The sequence below is a fragment of the Plecotus auritus genome (assembly GCF_963455305.1).
Source record: "Plecotus auritus genome assembly, chromosome: 5".
In the NCBI taxonomy this organism is placed as follows: Eukaryota; Metazoa; Chordata; class Mammalia; order Chiroptera; family Vespertilionidae; genus Plecotus; species Plecotus auritus.
This window is the reverse complement of record NC_137776.1, coordinates 65442681-65463760: the sequence shown is the minus strand read 5'-3', so window position 1 is coordinate 65463760 and position 21080 is coordinate 65442681. Positions and strand designations below refer to the sequence as shown.

At 43.1% G+C, this 21080-nt stretch overlaps 1 protein-coding gene across 6 annotated transcripts in view; it reads right to left on the bottom strand.

The window, feature by feature from the left end:
• CACNB4 (calcium voltage-gated channel auxiliary subunit beta 4) overlaps positions 1-21080 on the bottom strand; it is a 243023-nt gene that overhangs the window by 30640 nt on the left and 191303 nt on the right. For all 6 annotated transcript variants that reach the window (XM_080668463.1, XM_080668467.1, XM_080668464.1 and 3 more), the window contains 7 exons: positions 18922-19041; positions 17229-17351; positions 9721-9851; positions 7265-7341; positions 5825-5844; positions 5519-5599; positions 4146-4204 (listed from right to left, as the gene is read on the bottom strand). In XM_080668463.1, the coding sequence (XP_080524589.1) occupies positions 4146-4204; positions 5519-5599; positions 5825-5844; positions 7265-7341; positions 9721-9851; positions 17229-17351; positions 18922-19041 (611 nt within the window). The remainder of the gene's footprint in view (positions 1-4145; positions 4205-5518; positions 5600-5824; positions 5845-7264; positions 7342-9720; positions 9852-17228; positions 17352-18921; positions 19042-21080) is intronic.

Here is a 21080-nt window from a genome sequence, read left to right as displayed (position 1 = left end):
TATCTCTAGTGTTTGTCCTCCGATGAGTCTGCATTTGAATGGAGAGTGGTAGGAGGAAACGGTAAGGGAATAACGTTGATTATGAAACAGCAGGCACGGTGCTGTTCTTTTCCATCTGCTGACTGCAGTTTCAATCTTTCCATGGCTTGGCTGCTCTGTGACAGCACCAGTCCTTCCCATTTCCTTTCATAAATAAATACTCTCTGGAGTCTTCCTATTCTCAGCCTCTTTTTTTCTTCAATTCTTTCTCAAATCCTTTTTTGTTGTTCTTTCTTTAAGTGTTCCTTAGCTAATAACATCCTTTCGCTTCAGATCCCATCTGTATAAATTACATGATGTTCATGTAGGATTTTGGCCATGATCGCATTGGTTACAAAGTCTCCAATAACCACCACAGAGCTGATCTGATCCAATTGGCAAAAAGCTTAAACAACTTCATTGGGGTTTGACATGATTAGCATAGGTCAACAAATTGCAATCAGTTTGACTGCTTGCTGTTCAGCCTATGAATGGTAGATTCAACCAGCTGAACAAACCACATCGCCAAGGATGATGCCCAGTGCATGTTTGAGGTCAGAAAAGAAGACAGCAAAGCTCTGTGCCATGGTGCACCCATTGTATCCTCGCCAGGCGGGTACCAGTGTAGCAGCTTGCACAGCAACTGTCACTACATCCATGCATACAGGGACCCCTCAGGAACTCTTTCATATTGTGCTTTTCATTTTTCTTACATGAATTATAGTTAGACCCTACAATAATAGTTATAGCAAAAAACAAAACTGTATAATAAGTAGCTCTAAACAGAATCAAATAATTTCTAAGGTATTCAAAAAGGCAAGCATATGATTCTGTAATAGTCAAGCTATTAGACTTTAGTCCATTTTGTTGGATTATTTTCTAACCAAGATCTGAAAAACAGTTTTGAAGAAGGAAGCCTCTTTTTTTTTTTTTTTTGCTCTGTGAAAAACGGGACTTTCTCCTGACTAGTTTGGCTAACCCACTGCATTCATAGGCAGTGAAACAGAGCAGGGTTCCAGTAGAACATATTGTTTACGTTGTGTGGCTGTGCGAACGCCTTCTGTGTAATCGTTCTCTTGGATGGTTTCAATTAAAGATGATTTGTTATTTTCTCTTCTTTTATTAATTGGTGAAACATAATGCTGCAGATTGTCATGGCTCAAAATGTCAGGGAGACAAGTCAGAGTCAGATAAGCAAACCTCTTCTTCTTTATCAGTCTCCAATACACTCAACCAATAGATTCAGTACAGGTTTCTCTGCAGCACTGGCCTCTTATCCTTTGAAAGCAAGTCTAATCACCTGCTCCCACTTTAATGTCTCTCTTTCTCCAATTCTGCCGTACATGAGATCTCTCAAGGCTGACTCACTTTCTCTAGCTGTTGCTTTTGCTGCTGTTGGATTTGCCCTTAGATATTCCGCTCCTCCTCTGTGTTATCAGACCCCACGGAACACTTGGCATTGACATTTTAATTCTATTTCTAGCACTATCATCAATAGTGTGTGTACTGGTCAATGCTTGATACGAACAACTCTACCTGGTTCAAAACAGATCTCTGTGTATATAATTAAATGCATTTCCTCTTTCTGGGCCTGAGAATTGAGATAGAACCTCAGATTCTTCACCCTTAAAAGCAATAATCAAGTCACTCATTTTCTCTTTGCTAAATTAGAATAATTGCTTTCTTTTCCCCCCACAGGTCCTACATTTCAAATCTTTAACATTGTTGTTTATAAGGATGTTATGTGGGGACAAAAACAATCTAACACAAACTTTGGTTGTGTTATGAGATGGAATTTGTTCAGCTCAAGGGCTGTTATGGGGCCACAAGAAGAGTCACTGCTCAGATCTTCCTCAGGTAAAGGTGCCACAGTTTAAAACCATGTGACTTCAAGCACAGCAGAAGGATGTCTGCATGTGCAACCAAGAACACTGAAAACTGAGCCATGCATGTTAGCTGCCTCCAATCCACAGAGGGCTGCATCAGGGGAAAGGATGTGGCCCAGATCATCTGAGGGCAAGACCAAGGCTAATACTGTTAAGTTAAAGTCAGAGCTCAGCTGTTGCTTTGCAATGCTTTCTTAAGAAATGAATTCCCAATAGTCAACAGTCTTCAAACAGAAGCAGGTTAGTGGTTGTTAGAGAAAACAGATTAGAATAAAATATAAATTAAAATATAAATTAAAATGTATTAAAATACATTTCCTCCAACTGCAATATTCTTGTATTCAGTGCTATTCACTTATTTTCTTTATAATTAACTGCTTTATTCTTTTCCTATCTTTTTTAAAAAGAGGGGAATAGGATAAATCCATGGTTAGTTTATAGCTCTTTAGGTCCACTAGATGAATGTGGCAAACACTATTATTTGTTCAATAATGTTCATATCCTCTTCCTCCTGGGCACATAGCTAAACTATATATTTCCCAGCCTCCTTTGCAATTAAATGTGGCCATGTGACCAAGTTTAACCAAAGAAACGCAAGAATTAATGTGTGTCACTTCCAGGCCACCATGCTTCTTTTCCCACCAGATGATTGTCGAGACCACCCTCAGGCTGAGAGCCCCCAATGATGGGTGGGACAATCTTTCTGCCCAATCCTCCCCTTCCCCATATCTTCCAGCTGAGGAACATCTGCCTAAGACTGTCAAATGAGCAACAACAAGCTTGTGTTTGAAAAATTATACATTATAGGATCTATTCATTAAGGCACTCTGGCCCACACTAAGGTAGTTAGCAATTACATAATTGCACTGAAGCCTTCTGATTTCTGGAACTAAAATCTCAATTATTGGAACTAAAATCTCAGTTTATTTTCTTTGTATATAGCCCCAGAAATGAATGACTATTTTAATACAATTATTCAGAAGCTTTCCTTTGAGAAATATATACAATTTGTACTTAAAGCACTATCATGTTTTCTTTTTTCCTAAAATACCATATTTATTAAAATATTTGGTAAGTTGGCTGCATTTAACCATACTTTTTAGTCCACACTATTTATGTTTTCTTCATTTTAATAAATCTTCAGGTATTTGCAGGTGGTTATTTTTACATGGATTTCATTCTGCATGTGAAAGAGCTTAGCACTTAGTGTCAAGTCAATGTGAACTTTTTACCATTTCTCTGCAAAATACAGAAACTTAAATGATAAAATTATCTGATGGCTAAAGACTGAGCCAGGATACATACAAATCCTATATAATAAAACCCTAAAATGCAAATCAACCGAACGGTGGAACAACTGGTCACTATGATGCACACTACCACCAGGGAGCAGATGTTCAATGCAGGAGCTTCCCCCTGGTCGTCAGTGTGCTCCCACAGGGGGGGTGCCGCTCAACCAGAAGCCGGGCTCATGGCTGGCGGTAAGGAGTGAGGGGTCCTGGACTTCGAGAACCCCAGACTACGAAAGGGATGTCTTACTGCCAGCTTAGGCCCGAGCCCTAGGGGGATCAGGCCTAAGCCGGCAGGTGGACATCCCCCAAGGGGTCCTGGGCTGTTAGAGGGCGCAGGCTGGGCTGAGGGACACCCCCACTCTCAGTGCACAAATCCGTGCAGCGGGCCTCTAGTAGACCAATAAAATAACAAGGTAATTTATAGTAAAACAAACCCTGAGCTAAGCATTCAAAGAAGTACTATTCTCCACAAAATAGTCGCTTTGAGAGGCTTATGATAAAAACATTCCTCACACTCTTTTTTGAGCAAGTTGAGTACTTTATGTTCTTATCTTTATATGACATACACACATATACACGTGTAATTCCCAAATGATATTACCCAGCTTGACCAGTGAGCCACTATATTTATCATAATTATTCTATATTTTAAATTAATACTTTCAATAAAACAAGTTTGGTCTGAATCCACCAAGTGAGAAAATAACAACAGACACATACATTTAAATAAAAGGAATAGATTATTTTCCTTCTCCAAGTCCTTTTTCCCTTGGGGATTCAATGCTATCCTTCATTTCTTCAGATTTCCAGAGCTCGTTCATTGTATTCTTCCCTGACTACTGACTTTTAACTACAGATCTTCAATTGCTGAAAACATAGACCCACAGATCAATCCATCATACATGTTTGATTAAAGGAAAAAAAATACAAAAATATCTATATGTCTCACCTCCCATCAAACCTGTGCTTCAGGAAATCAAAGAGGGCTTTCTGCATCATGTCTGTTACCTTCGCAGAGGTGAGAAAAACAGAATGAGGCAAACACACGCAGAGAGAAAGAGAAGTCAAAAGTAAGAGAGGTGGAAGGGAAGGGCACTGTGATTGAGCAAATAAGTTATTACAGCCAGTCCTCTCCAAGGGGTAGGTTATTGTTGAAGGCATTTTTCATTCTTAACCACCCAGTTACTAATTTTCCCCCTTGGTTCTCCTTCAAGGTGTGGAGGAATAAACCAGCAATATTCACTAGACCCCAGCCCTCCTCCCTTATGAGAGTTCACAACTACCCCCAGGAGACCACCTCAGGCTGACTTTGCACGCAGGTGCTGCCTGTCCTTGCCACACCTGAGTGGTGTTTGCCTCCAGTGAGGAGCAGCTGGAAGCCCTCAGACCAGCCCTGCTAGTCTGTGCATGTTGCTAAAAATTCTCTATGCTCAGAGCTGGATTTCTGTAGCTCACTCTGCTGCTCTTCCTCTGACATTCCCTCTCAAAGGGAGCGGGGAGAGGGAAGGACCAGGGAGAGGAAGTGGAAAGGAGAAAAAGAGCTGGGAAGGAGATGGGATGCTTAGCTCTGCCTCTAAGAAATTGATGAATTCATTCAACAAATGTGCACTGAGTGCCTACTAGGTAGGGGCCAGGCATTGTCCTAGCTCAGTGGGAATGGTGCCCTGGAAGTTGTCCACCTTCTGATTTCAATGTCCCACCTGTTACCTGTGCTAGAGAACAAGTTCCAAATGGCAACATCTGCAATGTAGCACATCTACATCTTTACTCTTTCCTTCCAACCTGGTATTGAGAAGAAGTTCACTAATATTTTTAGTGGAGTTTTTCCCTTTATAGGTCCTTTAAAATAAATATGCAGAGAAATATTTGGTTTACTATGCCACCGACTTGAGCACCAGCAGGGTGAGATTTGGTGCTCTGAGGGTTTAGGTTTGGCTGGCAAAGTGCCCATATGTCCCCTTGTGCAGTTCATAGTCTATTGTTTCTAATGGTAATGGTAATGGTTGAGACAGACAAAGTCCTTTTCTTTGAATGTGTTGCAGAGTAAATCTTTTAACAGAACTTGCCATTATCAATGGTTTGAGGGAGATATGTATTTCTAAACAATGTAATACGTCATAGATGAGAAGTGTGCCCGGGGGAGTGGGGAAAAAGGGCAAGGGGTGCCCCAAGGCCCACACTGCCCCATCCCCGTCACAGGCTGAGAGGTGGCTTCTGTGGGTACCCATCTGTAAGCAGGCCCTGGAGGAGCCAGCTCTCAGTCGCTGTCTCCTAGATTCTTGATCTAGAACTGAATGAAGCAGAACAGGCTGATGTTTGTACCTCATAACCCTTCAGTGACGGCCCCACTAACACCACCGGGCGCATGGATGGCACAACATCGTAGGGAGGAATGTGCTCCGTCTGAAAGAGATGATTTGACACGTGTGACAAGGTAAGGATGAGTGCGCTTCCTTGTCAGCCACAATATTCATAATTCTCAGGTCAAACAAAAAATGATCACCACGGGCCCCCACCGACGAGGCTCATCACTTATTTTACAGCCATTCGGACCACTGAAATGGAGCATTGCAGGCATATGTGGAGAGAAACCTCAACAGTAGATTTAAAAAGGAAATACTCACTTACCACTTTTTGCTTCTGTTTGGCTAAAAGACAACAATGAGAGCCATATCAAAATATGTAATATCTGCACATGATAGTACATGACTTTAAAGGATGGAATAATGTGCCCATTTGTCCCTGTAATTCTCATCATTTCACTGTCACCCTCTCTGCAGAACATGGTTCTATTACTGCCTTCAGGATGGGCCGACATTGAAGACATGAAAAGACAGACAACCTCCTCCCTGTGTGAGTGACCTAACATCCTGATCTCATGTTGGGTGGGGAGGGTGGACTTCACAGCAACACTGGAAGCTCTGGGCCAGCACGGGCCACAGGCTGCTTCCTGCTGAACGCGGCATACAGTGCGGCTGAGATCAACATGGGCAAATAAAATGCGATGGAGAGAAACTTAGAATAACAATTCGGGTCAAAATAATCATCACCTCAATCACTCATTCTTTTTGGATTTTGCAATCCTTTATGTATTCTTAAGTCTTTTGGTTCACATTCCAGGATATTGATACATTTTTCCAACTAGGCTGCTCTTAATTTCAAATAAGTTTATAACCAGTTATTCCTATTATTTTTTGTTTGTGATAGTGAAAAGCTGCAATGCCCGAAATGTCCAACAAGTGGGATGAGGCAAAATATACTCAATATCTGATTAAGGTGGTTTTGTGGCCACCCAAGCAGGTTCAGTCCATGTGGGGGTCAACCCAAAGAACTAGTTTGGTTCACCCACACACTCAGAACAGTTCCAGAACCAATGCTGCTCCCTGCAGTTATGGGCCTGGAGAGACCTTGGACTTGTCATCCTGAATTGGTAATAGGGAGGTCCTAATGTAGCATCAATTCTGGGCCAGAATGAAATTAGCCCAGAGGAGTCAGGAAGTGTGGCGGGAGGAAACTTCCTGCTTGAATACCCCCACAATTTCCAAATGCACAACTTCTGATCAGGCCACCACTCTCCCTTCATTACCATTCAATTCAGGGCTCAGCTCTCTGCTGTCCAATGAGAACTGAGGTCATCTGGGCCCAACCCTCCCAATATCCACAGCCCGGGCTGTACCCACACATCCTCAAGTTGCCCATGGAAGCTGAAACAGAGTGTTTTCTTGAGAGTCTACAACTTTTTTTTTTTTTTTAAATTGGTCCTCACCATCTTAAAGTCTGTTGGGTTCATGAATGGAATAATGAACTAGCTTCAGATGGGTTTACACAATGTTAGGTTAATAAGATTTTTCAAAATTATACAAATATCTAAATTTTTAGTAACATAACTAACCTTTAAATCAAATCAAATTACTATAGAAGACAAGTGAACAATAAAATATTAAGTAGAAAAAAAATCTTAAAATCAAGCCTTTTAAATTGTTTCCAAATCAGTAAGAATACTTGCATGTATATGCAAATATTAAGCAAAGAATGCATTCCATTAAAGAGTTTAGGTGAAACCCTCACCTGCTGATGTGGGTGTTGCTCGAAATGTCCCTGATACCATTTCTCCAAGACTTGAAGAAGAATTTCCACTGGACTTCCTAAAATATAGAAAAGGAACTTAAGAGTCCTTCCCCAGATCCTTTAAAAATAGAGCTTGACAGCACAAAGCTTTCTTTGGCCTTAATCCTCCTAGATAATTCAAAACACACCACATCCTGTATAGAGACAAACTTCAAGTATCTGTCCAAATGTTTTCTTTGACTTCATTTCTCAGAGAAAATGGGGAACTAACTGGGACCTGGAAATACTTTGCAAAAATATCTCTTCTAGTTATCCAATGCAGATATTAGGCAGAAGAATGTTTTTGTGAGCAGCTTGCTTTTCACTAGCACAGCTCACCAGGGCACCACTCCGATGTCAAACACAGCTCAAAGCAAGCAGTAAGAGCTGGAATAAATGTTTCTTCTTAGAAGCGATTATGTGGGGATCAGAATTAAGCACTGACAATTTTGTGCCCCAGGATAGAAGATCATCAGCACTGTTCTCCCCATGCCGCTCTGGAAGCTTCCCTGCAAACCCTGGGGGCCCTTAGGAACCCACCTTCCCACTTTTCCACTGTCCCTCCTTTTCCGTGCTTCAGAGTACAGTCCCCAGGGTCAGAGCGATCTGATTTCTCGTCCTGGCATATCATATCACATCTCTGAGTTTCCTTATCTACTGAGGAGGAGCTACACCTCCCAGGGTCAGTATAAAGAAAATAAGATCATGTCTGTAGCTCTTGGCTTGACTCTTGCAACCTGCAAAGTAAGCTTTCAGTTCAAAAGTACTTAAGTCTAGAATGTTATTATGGAAAAGTATCTATGCTAATAAAAGGCTTGGGGGTGATCAGGCCAGCAGGGGAGGGCAGTTGGGGGCGATCAGGCCGGCAGGGGAGCAGTTAGGCTCAATCAGGCTGGTAGGCAGGTGAGCAGTTAGGAGCCAGGGGTCCCGGATTGTGAGAGGGATGTCTGACTGCCGGTTTAGGCCCTCTCCCGCCTAAACTGGCAGTTGGATATCCCCCGAAGGGTCCGAGATTGGAGAGGGTGCAGGCTGGGCTGAGGGACACCCCCCACCACTGCACGAGTTTCGTGCACTGGGCTACTAGTAAGTAATAAAAATAATAAATAAACCAACAACTTTGGAAATGATAATAATACATTTATTATTTCATTCAACATATCTTTATTGAGTATCCACTGTTCTAAAAATTAGGGGTGCAACAGTGGGGGGAGAAATGCAAAATCCCTTCACATATAGAGATAGACTCTATATGTGGGAGATATCAGTATCAAACAGATGAATAGGCAAATATATAGTATTTCTCATATTAATAAATGCAACAGAGAAAACTAAGTCAGGATAGAGATGGGAAATGGGTACAATTTTAAATATGGTGGCAGGAAAGGGGTTACTGAAAAGGTAATATTGAACGAAGATCTGAAGCAGATGATGGAATGATCTGGTGGAAATATGAAGGAAAGTGTTCCAGTAAGAGGGAGCAGCAAGTACAAAGGTCCTAATGCAGAAACGTATTATGGATATGTTTAAAGAGCATCCAGAGAGAGAAAAAATTTAGAGTAGGGGGAACAAGAGGAATTAATAATTAATAATATCACTGGTGTGTCGAATACTAAACAAAATTGACAAGTAAAAGTGGGTTGACTGTACTTTTATTTCTATCACTGTTTAAGAAGTTCCCATATGCCAAAGGCAACAGGACCGCTAAACAGAGGAGTTATCGAAATAGAAAAGGATCTAACAGGAAAAGGAGGTTGAGGGTCAAGAGAAAGAACTGCTTCTATTTTAGGACTTACAAAAAATGACAACACATATCCAATCAAGGCTTCTGTGTAGGCTCACATGCGCAAGCTTCATATCATTCTGATTTCTCTCAAGGTCTGGTGTATCCCTGGAACCTTGAAATACCTGTACCCTGAGATATGTGGCTACTTCATTAATTCCCTAGAGGCAGATCCATCTGAAGCTAGACAGAGTCTTTACCTTATTACCAAGACATGGCAGGTGCCACAAAAAGCCCTGGGTGGAGAAGGTGCTACTGGTACCAGGACCCACATGGATCACTGCATTCTGTGCCAACTTGAGAGAGAGTCTCTGAGAGTTAACTAGGAAGAGCCAGTTAACCCACTTCCTGTACTGAGAAACATGCCCCATGGGACCCTGATGAAGGACAGCTTAGATTCCAAGCAGTGTTTGCTGAGGCTGCGGCAATTCAGGTGGATTCCAGTGGTGCTGAGCTTCAGGGAGAATGAATATCTGAAACACCTTTGTGTCCATTTCAGAAACTCCTCATACACAGAAAAGTATCTCTTACTTTGAAAGCATCAAGTTTGAACCCAGGAAGCAAATTGGAAAATATCGCCTAATGTTCCCACACCGCCCCCCCTCCCCCAATGTTTATAGAAAGGAAGGAGGCTTACCCTCCATGAAAACGTCCTCTTTTTTGTTCTTGCTGAATCCGGATGTTCTCTAATCTGAGTGGACTTGGGATGAAGCCAATCTCACAGCCCTCCTTCACCAGCCTTCCTATCCACCAGTCATTGTTATACTTCTGGAATGCAGAAATAAAACTGCTATCAATAGTAACATACTTATCTCCACATTCCATTTATTAATTTCAGGGGACCAGAAGGATGAACCACCATTCATAATATGTATTGTACTATATTATATATATATAAACACAAAGGCAGGGTCTACAAACTTTGTATCTAAAGGCCCACATAGTCAATTTTTAGGCTTTGCTGTCCATATACTCTCTGTTGCAACGACTTGAATCTGCTGTCATAATGGGAAAGCATCCACAGACCATGCAGAAACACGTAAGCATGGCTGTGTTTCAGTAAACCTTTTCTTTCCCCCAAAAAAGGTAGACAGGCAACAGTTTGCAAATCCCTGGCCTGAAGTCAGGTCCTAACCTTTGGATTCCTTTGGCCCTTATCAAACAGCCTTATCCCATTCTTAAGGAACAGATTGTATAAGACTAAATATCCACCGGGGTAATTGAAATTCTGGAAGATAAGATAGGCAAGTCTAAAACGAAAACATTTAATAGTCTGTTATTTGTCAAAAGCTTTTAGGTAAAAATCCATGATGCTCTCTGTAATCTACTCTCATTGAGGAAGAGTTATAATCTTCTGAGGCAGTGGTTCTCAACCTTTCTAATGCCGCGACCCTTTAATACAGTTCCTCATGTTGTGGTGACCCCCAACCATAAAATTATTTTCGTTGCTACTTCATAACTGTAATTTTGCTACTGTTGTGAATTGTAATGTAAATATCTGTGTTTTCCGATGGTCTTAGGCTCTACAGCAGCGGTTCTCAACCTGTGGGTCATGACCCACAGGTTGAGAACCGCTAGCAGGGTCGCCTAAGACCATCGGAAAACACAGATATTTACATTACGATTCATTACAGTAGCAAAATCGTAATGTAAATATCTGTGTTTTCCGATGGTCTTAGGCTCTACAGCAGCGGTTCTCAACCTGTGGGTCGTGACCCACAGGTTGAGAACTGCTAGCAGGGTCGCCTAAGACCATCGGAAAACACAGACATTTACATTACGATTCATTACAGTAGCAAAATTACAGTTACGAAGTAGCAACGAAAATAATTTTATGGTTGGGGGTCACCACAACATGAGGAACTGTATTAAAGGGTCGCGGCATTAGAAAGGTTGAGAACCACTGTTCTGAGGGGAAGCAGAGTTTACAACCCCAAATATGCCACCCCAAATGTTAATTATTTTAAGCTGATTATTTTCAAGAAATGAAAGACTCAGGAAAAAAAACCACTGACCATCTACCTAACTGCCTAAAAGAATTTAGAGGGCCCGCTCCAGGAAGGGCGATATCATCGTAGATAACTACAGTTTATTTATTTATTTTTAGATAACTATAGTTTAATATGAACCATAGGATGCTTTTTCATCTCCTTGTGAATTGGCTTCCTGCCTTCTGCAGTGCCAAACCACACACACACACACACACACACACACACACACACACACACACACACACTTTCTCCTTAGCTCCAGAATAACATATAAATCGTAACTGCCCAGTCTGTTCTTGGGTCTCATCTTCTTGGGGAACTCCTGTAGGTGCATACATAATAAATTTGGTTGTCTGTCCTGTTACTCTGTCTCATGTTACCTTGGTTATTAGACTAGCCAGAAGAATTTAGGAGGGCAAAAGTACAATTTTTCTTCCCCCACACTTCCAAACACAGGTTCGCAAACTAAGGTCCACCTTCCTACCTGAAGAAAAAGCAGCCCAAGCCTACAAAGAATAAACATATATGTGTACGTGGATTTTTTTTTTTAAATAACCTCCAAATGGCCTGAAGCCCAACAGGAACACCAGGATTTCTATTTAAAGTTCCATGACCGTAAACTCAAACCACCCATGCAAAGACTTCAGTCAATATAGCGTGAGCCTCTGTCAATGTGGCCCATCTGAAGAGTCAGCCAAACTGCAGTTAAAACGATAGATTTGCAGAATCCTAGGGTAGAAGGCACATTTAATCCAACTGACCTGCCTCAAGGAAAAGTTTCAGCCGGGGATTTCTAGAGAGCAGATATTATTTACACCCTACGGAGAGGATTCCTAGAGCTTCCTTTATTGTTTTTATTAGTATTGCGCAAGATAACTCTCCAGCTTTGATCCAAAAGTATCTGTTTTTTCCAAAATGTAACAACTTTATGTAGTACACTTTGCTTAGCTCAGAAAAAAAACGTGGAATGTATATGCATGTCACACTGACCCACTGTGAAGGAAGAATGGGTGGTTTCACTGCATCATCACAGCACGAAATTCTGCATAACTGTGAGTAATTCTGAATAACAGCCTCACACCCAAAAGCAAAGAGATGTGGTTGAGGGGTTTAGCCTTTATTTTGCACACAGCTCCTACATAAGGCACACAGGGCATATAGTATGAGACCGCACTGAAGAAACGTGAATCGAACCAATATAAAATTCTGAGCAATCTAGATCTTAGTTTTTCCCATCTTCCTATCTTATTTTGGGATAACAGGCCTGAAATAAGAGGTATATTTATTTTTGGGTAACAAAAGGCAAAAGGACCCATTTAGAATCTTTGGTGCACAGGCCTGGTATTTAAATTTCACTGTGGTGGGGACAAAACAGACCCTGAGTCATAGTTTCCTAGGGCTTAAGTTATTTCCTGAAATTAAGTGAGTCCACTTGAACACTAATTTATTAAATGGTGTCCAAGTGACCTTAAAGGGCTTCCTGAAATGGTTACTGCAGCTACCCAATATGTTTTAACTGAGTTATAGGAAACAAACAAAGCCCAGAGAGAATCTGAGGCAACATAAATGAATGTTCTTTGAGCCACTTGAGAGAAAGTCACTATATACATTCAAGAGTTTAATTTGCGCATCATTTGGTATATGTGATAAGGAGAGCTGCAGCTTTCCTCTGCATTTACTAGTAAGCTTTTTCATTACTGAAAAGTACTTAAAACAGTGAATGATAGATGGCCTATGAGGCAATGGGTGGGAGGAAAGGCTACAACTTCATTATAGAAATGTGTTCATTGGAGTTACTCTTCCACGAGCATGTGACAGCTTCCTGGCAAGGTCACCCCAGTGTTTCAATCATTCTCATCTTGATCTCCCTAAAATGATTAGTGCTTTCTCTTTCTAAGATGTTTTCTTATCTGATATTTCAAGATTTGAAACAAGTGGCTCTAATCCACATGGGATTACCAACTCAATACCATGCATCAAACTGCCAGATTAAAGAGGTCATTGATCAAGGAGCATATAGATTAAAAAGCAACCGACAGGACAAATTGGGAATATTGACGGGTTGGGGGAAAGCAAGAAAATACAGCAAAGTGGGCATGTTGGTGTGCGTGAGTGTACGTGAGGATGGAATAGGTGAGAACTCTTGCCTTTGAAAGTTCTGCCTTCCCTTGGAAACGAAGAGTATTAGCAACTAATGAATATGGTTGGCCATTTTTTATGGGAATGGTGAAACAAATCTACTTAACCATTCATATACCAGGGCACATGTTTCAGGTCATGGGCCTTTGTCTTCCAGGCAAATGTTGACCATCAAGAAAGCACACTCCATCAAGCTGATGCTTCATCCGCCTCCCATTACCAAGGCAGTCTTTGCCTACACTCATCTTTTTCCTGCATGTTCAGTGAAGAAGTGTTCCCCTTCCTGTCAAAGGTCTATCCCTGCACTTGGGCTCTGGACTCCACCCTTCTTGCCTACTCAAAAACTTTCCTCCTTTGCTCTCTCCTCTCCTTTCCTTCTCTTTTCTCCTCCTCTCCTCTCCCCTCCCGTCCTCTCCTCTTCCCTTCCCTCCCCTCTCCTCCCCTCCTTCGTCCTCCTCCTTCTCCTCCTCTTCTTCCTTCCTCCTCCTCCTCCTCTTCTCTTTCTCTCTCTCTCTCTGTTTGTTAATATCAGCATGTACAGATGTTCCAATAGCTCCTGTCTTGAAAGGAAACTGCTTTTGAATTCATACCCTTCTCAGTCTAGTGCCAGTCAGTGTCAACTTCCTTGAAAGCATTGTCTACACTTGCTAAATATACTCCCCTTCTCTCCTCATCCAATTTCATTTGGCTTTCATCTTCAATTCCAGACAATGGTCCCAATGACTTCCATGCTGCTGAGCACCACGCTGCCATTCCAATGTCCATTCCTCACTCCTCACCTTGGGGGACATGTCACATTTGCCACAGCTGACTGCCTCCTCCTTGAGGACACACTCCCCTCTTGATGTCCACATATTGGTCCATTATGGTTTTCCTCCTCTAGCTCAGACTTCTCCTTTCCAGTTTCCTACTTTGTTGAATCTTGTCATGTTCGCCATCCCTGAAGGATGGGATTCCTTTGGGTTTGATGCAGAGCTACCTTCTTTCCTCCCTCTACTCTTTTTTTAGTAAGTGACTTCCTTCATTATCACAGCTTTAAATACCATGCATAAACAAATGATCCAAATTTATTATCTTTGGCCCAATCCTTTCCTCTGAACTCCAGATTCTTATAGCTAACTTCCTACTTGATATCTTCTTTGAAGTGTCCATTCCCCAACCGCTCTCCCCATCTGTCCTCTCCCCACCCAAATAATATCCATCCCAGTTGCTCAATTTCAGTTTCTATTCTGAGTCCATCACCTGTGCTCCTCACTGAATTTCTATAATATATCTCAAATCTGTCTACTTCTCTCTATCTCACTGTCACCATGATGGCTCGATCCCATGGTCTCGCACCTAGAATGATGCTAATGGTCTGCCTGATTCCATACTTATCCCACTTCCATCCATTATCTCTACCACAATCAGAGAACCTTTAAAAAAATAAATTCATCTCACTTCTCATTAGATTACATTCAGAATCAAACCTTAAGTCTTACCATCACTGAAAGGTCCTACTTGACTTGTGCCCTACTTGACTTTTACAACCCTGTCTCCTGCAACTAGGCCCCCTGGCTCACTGCATTCCAGCCCTATGACTTTCTCCCAGTAAACTGATTGTGCCAGACTATTTTCCTACCCCAGGTCCTTTGCACATGCAGATTCCTTGTCCTAGAAGGTTCCCCCTTGCTCTAAGGTTGGCTTCTACTCATCCTTCAGGTCTCTGTTTAAAGGTCACATTCTCACAAAGACTTTCTCTGATCACCTCTATATTTGGAAGTATATAACCCCCTCATCCTTATATTTAAAAATTTTCAGCATTTGGTTCATTTTCCCCCCAAAGCATTCACAATGTGGAATTATTGATATGTTCATTATCTGTGTCCTCAGTAGAATTTAAGTTTATGAGAAAAGGATTTACTTCATTTATAACTGTTGGATATCTGCAGGGCCTGGCATAAACTATAGAACTATATCTCAAATGAGTGACTATACAAATGTAGGTCACATGGGTATAATGCAAGGATAGTGAGACATCTGTAGATATCCAGATGTTTGACCCACTTAGTATTAAATAGTAAAAATGTTAAAACTATGTATATACGTCCTGCTATCACTAATGCCATGGTAAAATGCAGCTTCAAAGACAATGATTTTCAAAATCGTTATATATTTACCATGCAAGCATCTATGTGATCAACATAAGCATGTTACATTAAGTGACATGTTTATGTTGATCACATTCTTCAGGCTCCTCCATTCTCAGGTTTCATCTTATCGTCCCACCTCTATGCTCTCCTTTTTCTAAGGTCTAATTTCCAATGCTTCCTCTAGTGGAGCCAATGGAGACTATCAAGTAGGCCCCTGACCCCATCAGAAAATTCTGTGCAGAACAGAGAAGGAAGGCAAGACTTCCCTCCTGACTCAGCCTAATTCTTGTGCCCATTTTCCAGATGCTGTCTTCTCCCCTTAACTCCAGCTCCTCCCTCCTTCAGCTATGCCTTTTCCTTCCAATATATTTCACTGGGTTCAACATCTCGGCATGGAAAATATGCTTAAATCTTTCCCATCTTAAAAACAAAAACAACAAAAAAAAGCAAAGCTATATTTAAAAACAATGCCTCGGCTCTTTATCTTCTGACTAGAGCCGGTCTCCTTTCCAACTGCTGGCATTTAGGAAGAGAAAATTGCAATTCCGCTTTTCTGGCATCCAGATTATATGGATAAAGGTTTACTAAGTATCTTCATGGGAATTTCACAGCACCCCTGACCTAGTGTATCTAAAAGCAAATTTCTAACCACGTCCACCCCCATAACCAGTCTTCTCCGCTCTCTGCCTTCTTTATTTTGATAGCTGACCCTTGCTTTTTCAGGTAAGCTGGAAAAACTAGCCTCCACCCTTCATTTCTCTTTTATGTCACCTTCCCCAATATTCCCTGCCCATGGGAAATCTCCCAATCCTGTCTATTCGCCCCTTCACTCTCTCTCCAAGCTGCTGCCTCTCTCCATCCTCTCCGCCACAGCCACTGTCGGGCCCCACGGTGTCTCCCTCGCCTCTGCAATACCTTCTCGTCCATCTAAGTTATGTTAAGACACAGGCTGGTCACATCCGGCCTCTCTTTAAAATTCCTCTCCAGCCCACTGCTTGGTGATAAAGTCCAGGCTTCTTGCCATGGCCTACACAGCCCTTTTTTTTAAAAAAAATATCGGGCTCCTGCCTCTCTGCCCTGGCCCGCCCCCAGTACCACCCCCTGCTTACTGCCCGCCAGCCATCTGTATTGCTCCTGGCTGTCCCTTCCACCAGATACACCCCACCCCAGCCTGGCTCCCTCAGGCTTCACCACTTCTGTAGAGCATTCTGGCCCCTGATCCTTCTACTCCCCCGCGTGGTGGTCCCCCCCACCCCAGCTCTTTATCTGGGTTCCCACCACACCCATTCAATTGTGCTGCAATCGAACTTGTCACCCCGTGTAAAAACATTGTACTTGTCAGTCTCTTCCACCAGCTCAGAGCTCCCTGGCAGTGGGGAACAGGAGACTCCATCCCTGATCCCCCCAATGCCCAGTATCATGTCTGACGTGAAGTAGGATTTCAGTGTGCCCAGGTTGAGTAAATAAAAGTTTGGGGTGTCGCTAGTTCACCTTTCGAGTTGAGAGGCTTCAAGCCCTCCTTGTACTGCTCAATCCCTTAAGCTTTCTGTTTCCCAAAGACCTCTGCCCCCGTCTTAGCTTTAACACTTTAATGATTACACTTATTAGTGTTGATTCCAAGGTCCAGGGCCTCAGGGTTATAGCCCAGATGTTTATACTGACAACATCCCGTGTAAATGGTCCCTCAAGGTAGTCGCCCTGCCAGCGGAACTCATGTTTCCCTAAGTCGGATCCAAATCTACGGCTCTGTGGTCATGCATGGTGACTAAAAGGTGACCAGAGGACCCCTGGCCTGTCCGAAATCCACCCCGTGATGACTGTGAGCCAAAGCTCAGGCTTTGGCCTCGTGGCAGGTTAGGAGACGCAGAGTGCCCTCCATTTACCTCTTTAATGTGTAGAAAGTCCTTGGCATCGAAGGAGATGGCCGTGCTTGGGACAGGCACATCCTCGTCCAAGGCGCCACAGTAGCTCACGTTCGTCTTCACAGCAAAGGCTACAGGCTTGGACTAGGCCCAGCGCCATGGAGTGAGGATGGAGGGAGGAAGACAGAGGAGGAATTTTCATATTGAAACATAGTATTATAACAAGACAACTGATAAGAGCAGGCAGGAGGAGAAATCACTTTGCTAAGGGGGATCTCCACTGGGTTTCACATGGTCAGGCAGCATGGAGACACTGCAGACGTGGCACTGAACACTGCTGATTCAGTGCCACTGCCTCAGTCCTACCAGCCCACTCACCCTCCCCCTGCACTGGTACTTTCCAACACCCCAGACAAACAATGTGCCCCTAACTACTGAAAAGGAATGCAAGTGGGAGGGGCTGTCTGCTTTGTCCCCTAGTCATACACCCCCGCCCTTTGGATACAGGAAACGAGTGCTGGGTCTTAAATAAAAAGGTTGTGGGGGGGTGGGGGGTGGTGAGTGAGCAGCTCAGATCTGAAAACCTGTGGGATCCCACTCAACAGAAGACCTTATCCTGCCAGGGAAGAGAAAGGCCCGCGGACGTGGACAGGAAGGCAGAACTGCTCACTCATCGCCTTCTCCCCAGCTACCAAGGGCTGGTTCCGAAACTCCTTTGGACCAAGTGCCCTTGGGCTGGTGCCACCTGGCAGAGGCTACACAAACCCCCAGCCTACGCGAACGCCACTGCCCTGACATTTGGGCGACCACAACGGCCACCAAACAGACTCAGAGAGAAAACTAAAACACAAATTAGCCACAAATGAGAGCACAAGGTTCCTGCAACCCCGGCTGCTTTGTTATTGGCTCATGCATTTGAGCTGTGAACGTGGCTGGGGAGCAGTGCTGGAGACAGGACCTGAGTGAGGGTCCCACTGATGACCCTTAGCAGGCACTGCCCCAAAGCCCCTCTGCCAACCGACACAGACATCGCAGGTGGGGGAGCAGAGGAGGATGCCTCATTACCGGCACCATTCTCCTCTTTCTGCTCTTTTAACACTCTTACTGTGACTCTTCCCATCCTGACATTTAAACGTGCAATTTGTTGCCTCCTGTGGGTGCAGAGATTCCTGGGGCGGGGGGCGGGGGGAGGGGGAGAGCTCTCCTTGTGGATATCTGAAGGTCTATTTTGCAATGCCTTTATTGCTCGTCTTGGCTGCAATGCTAATACTTGTTCAAAGTTCTGAACTTCATGCTGAACTTGAGGTGGGAGACTGAAACCAAGAGGCAAGATCAACAGGGAGAACCACAGAACAAGTGTGGCCTGAAATGAAGGCCAATGTCATGGAACAGGTGGTGAAGCTGGACCCTTAGGAGGCTCTGCCAACACTGGGTGTGGTGAGCTTGGTATTGGCTACGATTGCTAAGCTGGAAGATGACCAAAAACTTCACCTCCAAACCAAACACAAAAGGGTGAAGTGTCAGTCAGTGTCTCGGGCAAGTGCTCCCCCCGGAAATGTTTCGAAACCTCACTTAGGGGTGAATGGATCAGAAAGCCTTGCAATCTGGTGCCTTATCAGGATGATCATAAAAGGATGTTTTCAGAGAAATCCGAGGCAGGGGAAGAGCAGCTGATCAACATTCCGCTTTAGAACCAAAGAGGGGCAGGAGTCACCTTTGCTCTCTCCAGCTGGATGGCCGCCTGCTGCTCTCTCTCCTGCCGAATCGCTTCCCTGTCCTCTTCCAAGGAGACATCGGAGTCCGAGGGCCTGCTCGTGTAGGAATCCGCGGAACCCTGGAGAGGAAGACCCAGAGTGGGTTAAATGTGGAGATTGGAAGCTTCTTGAACTGTCCCATCCTGTACAGCATCCTAAGTGGGTTCTTTGCATTTGCCTGGAATTTGACGCGCACACCCTGGGCCTTCTTGCAGATATAAATGTAGACGGCAGAATACAGCTAAGCATCTGAGTAATTCCGAAGGTAGCGATGTTGTGAAGAAAATATTTTGACTAGGTTAAGTGCTAGGAAGTAAACTGCAATGAAAATGATGTGATAATCAGCCCCAGTTCTTCTTGTTCTCTGCTATCTTTATATTAAGCTCACATTCACTTGTGAAACTGAAGTTTAATTCCATTCTCTCTTCTATACACACCTCTAAAAGGAAAAAGAGTCAGTCCATTACAAGAGCTAAATCCTACGTGTAGCTTGGGCTGCAGGTAACTGATTTGCCCAGAATTTCAACACAGGGAAGTGGAATCCTGCATTAGTAAAATGACTTTCCAGTTCCGATGTCAACACCACTGAACTTCTTCACTATTAAAACGGCCATCATTGTCCTACAGCAGCCATACTTGGTCACTAAGCCACCAAGCCATGCACCTCGAAGAAGGAAACAAGGGTGTCCTTAATTGGTGCCCACATCTAGAAGGGCTATTGGAACAACACTGACATCGAGGCCCGATGGTTGCAGCCCATGGACTAAGGTCGCTGGCATCACTTGGAGCTCCCAACATGAGGAGAGATGAAAACTCTAGCAGCTAGTTAAAAAGTCACTCCCCATCCACCCTCCCCCTCCCCCTAAAATCCTGGAAGCTTGCCTTCTGGGTGCTACAGGAATATCATCCTTACAACGTCCTTAAGCTGGCATTACAAGTTGATATTTGCATAGACGATGACATTTACACAGCAGAGGTATGGACAGGACTGATGTATTGGGCATGTTTCATAAACCATGCACAGATCTTGAAAAGCATAGGCCTATCCATATAGCTAAGACTTTGCTATTGAAAGTGAAAAAAGACTCTAAGAGTGGTTGACTGCTAAGATGGGTCCTTTGAATGTTTTTTTCTGAATGTTTGCTTATACATTATTTGTGAATTTGCTGCCTGTAAAGAAAACGTTGCCTCTCGGTAGTGGGTGTTATTCTAGCTGGGATGGTTTTGCCCATCATAAAAAAGAAATCCCTAGCACAGATCATCCTGGCAGCCTAGAACAATAACCCCTGGTTAGAGGTTTATGTCAGAGTGTCCAGCAGAACCCTGGTTCTAAATTCTGCCTCTGCAATCTAACTTTGAGAATTTGGTGCAAGTTACTTAGATCACTCCAGACTCAGACTTCCTAATCTGCACAATGGGGATACTGACTACATTAAAGGATTAAATGGAATAAAAGAAAATAAACAGCTAATATATATTAATCTGCTATTACATCAGTGTGGCGCTAGATGCATTGCACACCTTATGTCATGGAATCCTTACAGCCAGCCATTTCAAACCCTACACAGAGCTGCATTTGATATTAAAATATTTTCTCCAAGACCTGGCACATAGTAGGCACACACTAGCCATTCTCATTCCCTTCTTAGTGTTGATATTTCTACATTGATTTTTTTAAAAAAGAATTCACAGATTCTAATCACTTTTCAACTCATTTATAATATGTATGCATAACAGCCCATCTTGAAATGTACCCATTTCTTATTATAGTTGCTGCAAAGAAAACAGTTTCTCCCCCAGCTTTATTGAGGTGTAACTGACATATAACACTGTGTACCTATTGTGTGCACTAATATGATACACTATTGGTTTAATAACTGCAATGTGTCTAAATCCAGGCACTTTGTGTAGCACTTTGGAAAGTGCCCTTCGCAGAGAAAATGCATTTGTTAGCCAGATCCTCCTGTACAAATCTACCGGGGAAAAGTCTGGACCCACAAAATGAATAAGTACAAGGTGACTATTTTACAGATGCATTCATTGCTTTCAAACACGCTACCCTGAATCTTTTAAAACAGAGTTCTCTCAGGACATATTTTCTCCAAATTCAGTTATACTT